Below are 12,554 nucleotides of genomic sequence, written 5' to 3'. Positions count from 1 at the left end.
ACCAGAAATTGATTACTCTGCACAAGAAGCTTAATGAAGGTGATATGGATGCAAATCGAGGAGCCATATTTCTATTCCTCACTGCTTATCATAAGCAAGAACTCCACAAGGGATACTGATGTTATAACTGAAGAGGAACAACTCTAAAATAGTCCATTCTGAGTCGTGGAAGTGAATGAATGATTTCTTCACTTGGATGTAACGCAGAGAAAAGGGTAATGAACAGGACAATCAGAACATGCTATAGTGCTCCCACAACTGTGACAATCAGCTGTTGAACGCTGTTAAGCAACAACTGTATTTTGTGTAAAAAAAACTTATTTTAAAGTGACATGTTCCACATCATCACGAAATGGTTTATTCACGATCGATGGAACAAGTATTTATATATGTATGTACCAGCTCTATGTACAATCTGCCTGCTACAACTGTCTAAAATTGATTTGCTCAGTCCTTCCTTTTAGTTATATTTCCACCAGGTTGAAAGCATTTTGTTTAGAAATGAGCAGCAAGGAATACGACGACATACTCTGACAGTGCATGCAGCTACCACAGAAGTGAAATCTTATAGAATCAAAGCAGTCTTGTGATGACAGCAGCAATTTCAAATACTTAGACAGCACTCAACTGGCATTTGATTTCTCGTGTCCGATATTAGAGTTCCACAATGGGAATGATCCCATGTGAGAATAGAGTGAACAGGTCGTGATCTGGCACAGAAACGGAATTGGTACTAATAATGTCTTTGTAATACTGGCTACATTTGGTTACTACTGCACAACAGCATAAACCAAGTGATAATTATAGATACACAGGATGTTTCAGCACAGCAATTACATATTTTCAGGGGGGGGGGGGGGGGGGGAAGAGAGGGGAGGAGAGGGAGAGAGAGAGGGGGGAGAGGGAGAGAGAGAGGGGGGAGAGGGAGAGAGAGAGAGAGAGAGAGAGAGAGAGAGAGAGAGAGAGAGAGAGAGAGAGAGATACTGACCTAGGCAACAGAAAATCAGAAAGTCGTCTAGCAACGCATGGTCGGAAAAGCTTTTCTGGCACTGGTGACTAAAAGAAAGAAAGGACACGGACAGGTCTTTATCATTAAAACATCCGCTGTCGACTGATGGAACAGGAACAAGCTGCAAACAAAATTTATTCCTGTAAGTTTTTACACAAATATTTGAGGAATTTTTCACAAGAGCATTTGTTTTAGAAAATTCTTTTCAACTTCTAACTGCTTTACACATTCGTCAACAGAGTTTTGCTTGGTTTGGCCACATACCAAGTCACAGATAAGAATAATAGCAACTGATCAGTCAGAACTTTCTACCAGGCCAGTTATAGTGTCCACAAAATCTTAATTATTTACAGTTGAAAGTGTAGCAAGTATAGCACATTCCCCACCACAAATTTCCTTGTAGGCATTTTTGAGTGTGTTTTGTCTTGAATCTATGCAAAGTATAAAAAATTAATTCCATATTCATTCAAGAGAGAATATCTGTGCAAGTCCAGTAAGTTTATGCCTGGAAAGCATAACTGACTGAATAACGACTTGTTGATCAGTATCATTAGCTAAACCAATGGAATTTGTCATTTCTTGAAGAAGTCATTTTAATACTTATTTTGTTGTGGCACACAGAATCACTAATTTTATGGTGATACCAGTACGACTTCAATACAGAAGATTCTGCCAACAGTTTTAAGTGCTATGATTAATAACACTACTGTAGCTAATGGCCTAAATGCAAGGACGAACAAAACCACCAAAAAACAAGCAGTGAAATTATGTTTTTGACAGCCCATACCATTGTACAGAGAAAAGACTTGACACTAGCAATATGGCCCATACTTGATGTATCTGTGTTTTTAAACGTATGATTACACAGGTTTTTTTCTAGTTTTGACCCATACTAAGTCTTTAAACACAATAAAAAGAAAAAAAACATGTCAAAGATATTTTTGCAACCTCTATAGACAAAAACCACAAATTTGAAATCCGTAACTTGACAAAGATGTTGGCAAGTCTAACTAAACTCATTTCCACAACTTTACCTTAGCATGTCCATTTGCTGAATCCTTCAGTTTCAGCTTGACGCGGTAGTGGAGTGTGGTCATTGGTACACCGTGATGGCGGGCACAAGCCCGGATTGATGCGAACTTTCCTTTGCGGAAGTCTTCTACAGCCTGGTCGAGTGCGTGGGGGGCATACTGCTTGTGTGGTGGCCTCACAGCTGCCATACCCCCCCAGTGCAGGAAGTGGGCGTATGCAGATGCTGGCGACGGTGGCAGAGCATACTGCAGCACTGCCCACAGAGCGACTGCGTTAGTGGGCACCCGCACCGGCTCACGGGGCCATTTCTTCCAGTACATACAGTGCATGCAACCAAAAGGCACTAACACACAAAGCTAGGTGGTCAACTGTGAAGTGGTATAGCAGGACTGCATGCATATACAATAATTTGTAAGCAACAGAAACTGAGATGTGGCATGAAATAAAGATGATTTGCTTTCTACAGAAAAGAAGAAAGATAAAAATTTTGACTACCACTAATACATGTCAAGCACAACAAGTATCCACTGATGTTACTCTACTGGTTTTAGTTGACACAGCGCAACAATGAGATTAAATTCTGCCATGGCTTTTGTAGTTAGGTGCCACTTCCATTTTTGTCCTTCAGCCTCTCATTTGAATGATAAGTTGCACTGCAACATTTCAGAGCAATTGCACAAAAGAGCAAATTTCAACTGTATGAGTCATCCTCTGATTAAGTAATAGATAAACCCCATTCACATAAGTACACATGGTGAGAAACTGGGAAAGGAACTATCACCATATGCATGCCATCAGGTTTGCAAACCAAATGCTGAGTGTCATGTTAGCTGGAATTTTTATTTTCAACTATAACTGTTTTAATGACAGTGGTCTTTTTTTAGTTAACACTCAGATATGTAGAGAAAGCATTTGTTTATTTTTAACCTTAGGCAATATCAACGATATACTTTACGTTTAAAAAAAAATATTTATTGTTTCTAATGAGTAGTTCTGCAAGATTCCATAATTGTTTTAACTTTTAACTTAACCCAAGTGACTCTTAGTAGTAGATGTGGCTTTCCACAAGGTACATCATATTGAATATTTTCTGGTTTGACACCCTGCCTACACACAAGTTTCTCTTTAAAATGTATGCTGTGAATAAAAGTCACGTATAATGAAACTGGAATTTTTTAACATTTTTTGTGGTGGTTACAAAGTAACTAATGCACATAATTGGAAATGAGCTGGTATTACTAAGAGTGAATTAAAAGATATTTTCATGTTCTGGAGCCTTCTTACACATCAATAACTCAAAAAAAGTATACTCTTAATGAATATTAACAACAATTACCAAGTATTTACTTTTTGTGTACAGTACCCGCCTCCCCCACTAGGCAGTATTTATTATTGAAAACATATTGGTATTGCTAGGATTCCCACCTCCCTGAAATATCCCCCGTGTGACTCCCAATAGCTTTTTGATAAATGAAGGTTTTTATGTTTGTCGAGGCTTTATTGTGCTGGCTTAGCATGTGAGAAACAAACTAGTTCTGGCTAAATACTGAAGGAACCCAGTGGAGATGGAACAGAGATAAGTGTCAGGTTTCAATAACACTTAAAATATAAGACACTATAGTTCGTCATTGGTTGAATCAGTTTAGAAATAAACCAGAGCAGTTTCAGTCATTTCAATTTACAAATAAGAAATTCTTACTGAAACTACTACCTCGTCAAACTTCCCTGACTAAGCAAAGGGAGCATGTAAACAAACATAACTGAACTTCACTCACTCAGACTCATTAATAATTAGTTGGTTGACTGCACCATTGATGCATAAGTGCCATATGCATAAATCATGAGTGCTTACTGTTAAATGTTACCACAACTTTAAAGCAGTTATCAGAAAGGCTACAAAATATAGCATAACTGAATAGTACATAGCATGTTAAAGAAATAAAAGGACCATAGCCTAACAAGATCAATAGATGAAAACTGCACGAGATTTTAAGCGAGAAGAAAGCAAAGTCTCTTAGGGAGGGCTTGATGATCTACAAGGAGCATTTGACTGCACAACAGACAAAATTAATGATTAAATTTGGACCACCCATGAATCACAACTGAACATTTTTCCTTCTGACAATTCACAGAACACTTTCGTAACAGTAAATAAGCATTTAGTGAAATCTGTGATGCACAAAATTTTAAAAATTCATGAAGCCATTTTGGCTAATGGATCTAACACTTTGTTTACATCATCAACCACAGTGTGTCTGTTTCAGGAAAGAACTGAGACTGCTAAGATTGGGAATTTCCACTGAGGCTATCAGAGAAATAATCCAAATCATTAAGCCTTCTTAGCAATAATGGCAGTAACAATTCATTCTGAACAAGACAATCAGTGGTTAAGAGAAGGAAGGAGCAAGGAGGAAATTTTTGACTAACTATTCCGATTTACGTTTTCCACAAATTCCTTAAATCATCATGTGAATGCCCAGACAGATCTCAGTGTTACAGGTGCAATTAATCTGAACATTTTCCAAGAGGGTTAGTCCACCCTTATTCACTAGGTAAAGAATTACTACATACAACACATGAAACTTCTGAAGAACCAAGGGGGAAAAATAGCAAAAGTAGTGCTTGAGGACTTTTTCCTGATTATTTCTGTCATTTGTGCACATATTGAAAAATTAAGAAGAGGAATAATATGACTACACAGCTTTTCACAGAGAGCAGTAATAATTTCATTTCTCATGTTAACCAAACAGTTGAGTTTCATCAAAAAGGTGTTACCATTCTGTGGATCTCTCACCATTTTTGCCAAAAAGATAATAGTGAAATCCTTTGAAATGTGATATTCTGATGAACTTCTCAAATGGAAAACCAAGAAATTTAAATTAGTAAGAGTAATAATAACCAAAAAACAAGAAATGAGACAGTGAATGCTAATACAATGACTCTGGGAGTTACAACTACTAGATTTAAGTCATTGTGTTAGGTGATCACCTCGCTCATCAAGCACTGCTGGTAATCACATATACAAAATGAAATTATCTTTATTGGTTTTCGTTTGCTCCAATATTTTTATTTTCATTCTCAGTTCTTCTCCCCACATCCACCCCCCCCCTTCCACCCCCACCAGTCAATCTTTCAACGTCAAATCATTGTCAATGAAAGAAATCTTATCACCTAGTATTTGCTTCAAGCTTTCTAAAATATCTGAAGAGCACCACCACCATATTATACCATAAACACCATCAACAATGTTATAGCTATAAAAAAAAGAAGTTCCAACTGAAGACTTCTGCTAGCATCAACTTACTCATTACATAGGTAGATCAATAATGAGCATGTTATAATGATAGAGGAATGGTCAGACAGTCAATGAGGTGATTTTTTGGCATATCCAGCAAAGATACACAAAATTTAATAACAAGCCATGGTGTAGAATTTTTGAAGTAAAAATTAAAAATGTACAAATAATTATGTGCTTTATAGAGTCACTGTGATAGATAATGGTCAAATAATATTAATGTTATTAAATGTTTATCCCCAGTAACAATTCATCAGATATGTAATATTGAACAATCTGCATTCTAGCCAAACCAGAGATTCAGTTCCCCCAAAAATTAAAAGGCATTATGAAATTTCATTTCTTTGCCTTCGTGGGCAATGAGAAAAAGATAAGCCTCAATTCCAACAGCTTTAGATTACGATTGCTTGGTCACTGTGTAGTAATCTCATAGGACATTTGATTTCATTAAGTAATGTCTGTATCTTTCCACGACGCAAAACTGCATGGATATTATAACAATGGCAAGTGGAGGCAAGCTTACAATCCTGACCTCATATCTGAAAATCCTTTCAGTGAAGCAACTATGGAAGCACAAAACAATATCATTTTCTCTATAAGGGAGAGACAAAGCAATAAGTAGATAAAAACCACAGAAAACTTGTATTTGAAAAGAGTTGGCCATAAAGCTCAGAGAATCCTGTGACACTTAAGCAATGATCCAACAAAGACCACTGCACATCATAGTACGACTGCCAACAAAATACCACATCAGATACTGCTGAACAGGAAGGCAACCCACAAATCACAGAAACAGAAACTGCAAAGAGATTAGTGACCTCACATAATCATTCAGCATGGAAGAATTTGAGAAGGCTGTGATATACAAGCTTGGATGATAAAGTAAATTAAATACTTTGGCTTAACAACAAAGAAAAGGATTCTTCAACTTTTCAACAACTGTGTGAGCAAAAGCCATGGCCAAAAGATATGGTGGAGGAGCTGAGTGATTGCTTTGCTGACACCTTGTAAAGAAGGAAATAATCCAAAGAATTTTAAACCAGTCACACTACTATTGCTAGAAAGATTGATTTTAAATCACCTCTCACCTGTAATTCTCATTCCTTACTTATACCTCAGCAACCTGAACTTCAACCTGGCAAAAGCTGTACCTGACAGCTGCTAAATGTCACCCAGTTTATATAAGACAGGTTTGAAGCTCTTAAAGATGACAGTAGTAGTATTAGTTGACATATCAGCAGTGTATGACACTTTCATTCACCAGTTACTACTGACCATGATCTAAAACCTAACTGAGGATTTCAGACTAACTAGGCTTGCCACTCTTTTGCGGAAGTGCAGGTTCTCTGTTGACTTCCAAGAACCAGCATAACCAATGGAGTCTACAGAAAAATAAATATGTAAACGGGCCAGATCATAGTTGGGTAGTCAATCTGAAGTTCCTTTGCATGCCGATGACCTTGTTCTAGCCACTCGGAGCACATTTGAATCAGTGGAGAACACCCTCATGAGTGCTCTTAACTACAGCACAGAGCAAATTAAACTAAATCCCACAAAGATGTGTGTGGTTTTCATCTGAGGAACAAAGATGCTCGTCGCAAATTAAAGTTGATATGGTCAGCCATCTAACTAACAGTATGAAACCCCAAAACATCTAGGAGTGAAATTCGATATATCTATTACTTTCAAGGACTGCAAATCAAAATTTTCCACCAGGAACAATCTTTCATGGAAACGGGCCAGATCATAGTTGGGTAGTCAATCTGAAACACTATGAACCGAATAGCACTCACTGCCTCCTGTTCGAAGAGAAATAGCAAAGACAAAAAGGAAGTGGGGCAGATGAGACATTCTCTGTCACAAATCACACCCACAATGACTGAAATCAAGTAGGAGTCCTAAGAACATCAACAACACTTAGAACCACTGCTGAAAAAGCTGGGTTTAAACCACGTGGGGCTATGATCTACCTCCTCCCTGGCTGGAAAACAGTTCCAGAAACTCTACTTCCTGGCTATAATGAGAAATGGACGATTTGAAAGTCCCTGAACAGACAGATCAGGAACTGGCAGATAAAAAGTTAATTTGGCAATATGATTAGCATGACTGTGGAGAAGACCAGACTGTTCATCATATGCTTCAATGGCGACAGTGTCCAGCCTCCTGCACAGAAGATGAACATAACCAAGGAACAGAAAATGCATTGTGGCCAAGTTTTGGGCGAAAGTAATATAGTCATACAGAATACAATATTATGTTTCTGTTGCAAGAATACATCAATTTTAGTATCATTCCTTGCTGGTCATTTGTTATTTTACATTTAAATTACTGCCTATAACAACACTCACTCATTGCACAGCTGTTTAGTGCTGTTGAAGAAGAAAAAGTTGCACCTGTAAGACAAAAACAACTAATTTTGTAGAGAAGACAATCCTGCAACATCATTAATTCATCGAACAGATTAACAATGTGAAACAAAACACGAAAATTTAAAAACAGAACACTAACAAGGAGAGACCCCAGCAGAGGAGTCGACTTTCTAAAGCGATCTATACAGTGATGTAGGTTAAGTTAATGGGTATCACACTATGCATCTATTCACCACGGTGGCCCTAGTTTGCGAGTAGTCGATGCAGGGCAATCTGAATTTTGCATGATGCTCAATGGCTGGAGGGGGGGTTCTGTATGCACTTGTTGCCTAGGAGTAATGTATACAGTAAGGACTTCACATGCAGAAGTTGTGGGTCTTCAGGTGTTATAAATATTTTTATTTTTAAATCTTTATCAGAATGGCTTTGATCATTATTTGTAGTCAGCTAATTGGTTTACATGTAACTTTTTATTTCTATTCCTTTGTCACTTCGTTTCAAACACTGCATCAACTTTTTCATTTGCTCTCACTGTTCGACCCTATCATCTTTTGCCACTTAGACACAAGATCTTAATTAATTTTATGCAATAATTTCGATTTCACTTCTTCACCATTAATGCATTCACTGTTTCTATTCCTCATTTTGCTTGAATTTTGGTTTACTTATAATCCCCTTCTTTCGTTTAAATCTTCATATGCATTATTCTGTCTATAGCGCAATATGAATTTTTATTTTAAGTTTGTAAGTGGATAAAATCAAAAAATGCACAAGCTGTAACGAAAAAAAAAGAAACATTTTTCACACCACAGCAGAGTCAATATAAATAGATCTTCATTAACAATGTAGGAACACACACACACACACACACACACACACACACACACACACACACACACACACACACACACACACACGACATGTTAAATTGCATACAGGCACAGTTAAAAGACAATTACACATTAAGCTTTTGGCCACAGCCTTAAGCAGAAAAAAAAGAAACACACACCATTCATTCACACAAGCAAACATACATGACCACCAACTTCAGCAGCTCGGAACAGAATAAATTCTGAGACAAGCTGCTGGAGGTGTACTTGCTTGTTTGAATGAATCGAGTGTTTCTCTTTTTCTGACAAAGGCTGTGGCCAAAAGCTTATGTGTAAATGTGTTTTAATTGTGTGTGTCTGCAACTTAACATGTCATCTGTATGGGAAGTAGCAATCTATCTTTTCCTACATTGTCGATTTTCCTACCTGGAGTTCCCACCATTGTTTTATTTTGTCTTTAAATGAAAAAATTGATGTTATAATTACAGTGATATGACAAAGGAATAGAAATTAAAAAGTAACACTTAACCCAATTAAATGAATAAACGTAATGATCAAAGTCATCTCCATAGAGATTAAAACTTTTTTTTAATGCACCTAGCAAAATTCGAATCCACAACCTGCATGTGAAGCCCGTGTCCTAGCCATTATGCTAACTCTGAATTTTTTTCGTCGATAACTTGCAAATGAGAGCCCACCAGGGTGAATGGCTGCATTTCCTGGTAAGATTATCTTCAACATTACTATAAATAATGGAAGGAGTAAATTCAACAATTCACTGTACAGCTGGGTGGTCATGGGTGTACAAACAAGACTGACATCATCCGAAACTTAACATCGAAAATGCTGATTAGATACCTATCAAACCCTTCAGTACCTTAATTACTTGAGGCGCTGTTAACTTTACTCCTTCCGTTGTTTGTACTCTACACAGGACTTTCTATTCTCATATCAATGGCACTAAACTAAAGAGTTCTTTATTATTCTGCAGAACTCTTTAGTCTGACAATCTATTTATGAAGTCAATGGCACATCATTCTTCTCTTCAAAATTCGTTTCCTTAAAATTGCTAATACATTCCAGATAACAAATGAGTTCTGGAGAGAAATAAAATTAGTCCCTTAATACTGACTAATCCAGCATACCTTGAAATACTAGCCTTCTCACGTTTCTGGTCATTTATTCTCTTGCAATATGCATAGAACAAAACTTTACTCAATAAACCATAGGATACAAAAGCAGTGCAATGTAGCACTTAGCTTAAAAGCACAAGAAGCTGGTTTATTCTTCTCACAATATAGTCAGTAAACCAAAAACAAAATCTATTATTTTTCAGACTATCTGCTGTGAAGAGTGTCAGAAATATCAATGTCCAATTAAATGGCGAGATTAGTATAATAACCCAAAATAGTGCTAATACCAAACGTTCAAATACAATACAGTAACAGCATTTTTGAAAAGAGGGTAATGCACATTACTGACTTTTTGGTTCTATACCTAAACATTACACCAACATGAGAAATGGTAGATCTAAATTCTTTTCTATTTAGTCCACTTATATTGCTATACTTTTTGCAAAATATGGTATGAGAGTGTGAAACGGCCGTGTGGGGAGGAGGGAGTGAAGGGATGGATAAGAGTAGACGGGCAGAGAGAAGATGAAAAGGAATTATTGATAAATAATGAAGTCACCAAAGAACTTGCAGACAAATGATATGGAAGGAATATTTTAAAGGATGTTCCAGGCAAATTATATTGAAGAAATTCAATCTTTGTCAGTAGCACACTGGAAGTTACGAATTACAGATATGCTGATAATTTACAATTTTACCAGATTTGCCATTGCTTGCTTTCATTTAACCAACCAACTATTTTCTCACAGCAATCCGATAACTTTGTTCCAAATATTTAAAATTAAAATGTTGAGCTATACAGAAAATGGTGTAAAACAACTGCAGAATAGTCCACTGTGCTTCAGCTAAGTAAGGATGCCAAACTGCAAGGTTGACGGTTTCCACATTTGAAACAGCAGTATGAAAGAGCCATGTTTACCTCCTAATCATGCCACAGTAACAAGCAAATTGTATGCCACTTTCCTGCTTACACCACAGTAATAGTTGCTGATTCATATTTATATAAACTATAGAATGTTGGGATTACAGGTATACTATAGACTGTGATAAAGTTTACTGTGAACTTCATGAACTGGTACCACGCGACATCATGCACTACCTAATATGTTCTAAAACACCATGCATAAAAACAGCATTCGTTTGGGGCTCATACATTGGGTTCTAATGGTGACAGAATGGTAAGGTCAAGTGTTTTGGATAGCCCTTGGGCTAGGGACCATTTGGATAGCCAGCACAGGAGTCATCTCAAGTGTCAATATCTTACAGTACAGGGACAAAGTATGAATATTACACACTTTCTTCTGTTTAGGCAAATCGCGCATATCAATTGGTTCTTGGTGGCCCTTAAGTGGATTATGGAGGCGTCATTAGTCCAGGGGTGGTTCTTCAGAAAACCCCAACCACAAAAAGGGATCTTTTGACCATTTTATCATACCAAAACCTGCCACAAATTTCTGGACGGCCACACATGGAAAATGGCTTGAGGGTCAAAATTACTCTACTTGTAGACATAAAATACGCGTGTAGAAGTACAGTGTGAGGCAGAAACATGGTCATAAAGTGACATGGTGTGGAGAAATGTGCTGTTAAGTGTCCCCATTATCATCAGAAGGGTTCTGGTAGCCCCATGTTGCAGTACTGAAGCACATGCAATTTTTTCGTGCATGTTAAGTCTGATGTGTAAATTTAGATTTGGTATTATTTTATGAATTGCATATAAGTAAATATCAAAATTTTATTGACCCACAAAGTTCTTTTGATATGAGTGACATGTCCTGCTGTGGCTGGGAAAAGAAGGGAACCAATGAAAAAGGCTCCTACTGGTGCACAAAAAGCCAAATATGCTCTTGTTTTAAAATATTGACTGAAAAGTGGGGTACTATAAGAGCCGCACCTCTGCCAGGTGTGATAATGAGATAATGAGAGAAGGCAGCAGAGAGGGGGAATGAACGACACATTAGCAGTAAGAGAGAGAGAACAAGAGGGAGACAGTGACAGTGAGAGAAGACAGTAGTAGGACAGACTGAAGGAAACAGTGAGGGCGAGAGCCACAGAGATAATGACGATGAGTTGGGGTGAGTGAGAGAGTGAGTGAGTGAGTGAGTGAGTGAGTGAGTGAGTGAGTGAGAGAGAATGCACAAGTGGAAATGGACAGGTATGAGTGACTTAACTGCAATTAACTAGTAGGTTTGAGTGATTTACAGCTAGGAGAGCTTGTGGGAGTGAGAGGCGAGTTAGACATTACATATTTGCCTTTATTGTGCTTCTCCAATAAGAGCATTTTTTATGCTGGAGTATTTGACTGGAACATTATTTTTAAGGCCACTGAAGACAGTAGTGCATTACTTCATGCAGAAGAGGATGAAACGATTTCAGTAAAAATATTAATGGGTGGAACTATCACTATGTTTCTGATTTCTGGACTAGGAAAATATCCTGAGAACAGCAACAGGTTTCTCTTGATAAAATCCAACAAAAAATTAACCACCAAAGTACAAAGTCACATCAACAGACCTACAAAAGTACCTACAAAATTTTTACTGTATGTTAAATAAGTCTACAAACTGAACACATCTGCTTAACTGCTTGCATACCAAAAACATGTCCCAAGAAGAACATTCTAAAATAAAGGCTGTAATTGCGAACGGTGTGTCTGTGGTTTCTCTTATTGAGAAAAACTCTGTTTGCCCTAGTTCTAGCTATTTTGCAAATCACTCAAGATGTTGAACATATTTTATGCCTCAATTATCACCTTAATTTAATGATAAGTAGTTGTTAAATGTATATCTTTGAGGATTTTGAATGCATACGTGGTCTGGAAATCCAGCCCATTCTCTTTATTCACTAGATCCATACTGTTACAGACAGAAGTGGAAAGATCTTTGT

At 37.3% G+C, this 12,554-nt stretch overlaps 1 protein-coding gene across 6 annotated transcripts in view; it reads right to left on the bottom strand.

The window, feature by feature from the left end:
- LOC126284374 (protein bric-a-brac 2-like) overlaps positions 1 to 12,554 on the bottom strand; it is a 204,018-nt gene that overhangs the window by 55,499 nt on the left and 135,965 nt on the right. The window contains exon 6 of one of the 6 annotated variants that reach the window (XM_049983258.1): positions 2,044 to 2,294. The exons of the other annotated variants lie outside the window; for them this stretch is intronic. Within the exon in view, the coding sequence (XP_049839215.1) occupies positions 2,044 to 2,294 (251 nt within the window). The remainder of the gene's footprint in view (positions 1 to 2,043; positions 2,295 to 12,554) is intronic. 6 annotated transcript variants of the gene reach the window in all.

The sequence above is a fragment of the Schistocerca gregaria genome, chromosome 8, assembly GCF_023897955.1.
Source record: "Schistocerca gregaria isolate iqSchGreg1 chromosome 8, iqSchGreg1.2, whole genome shotgun sequence".
NCBI lineage: Eukaryota > Metazoa > Arthropoda > Insecta > Orthoptera > Acrididae > Schistocerca > Schistocerca gregaria.
Note: the sequence above shows the minus strand (reverse complement) of the source record. Positions and strands in the feature narration are given on the sequence as shown.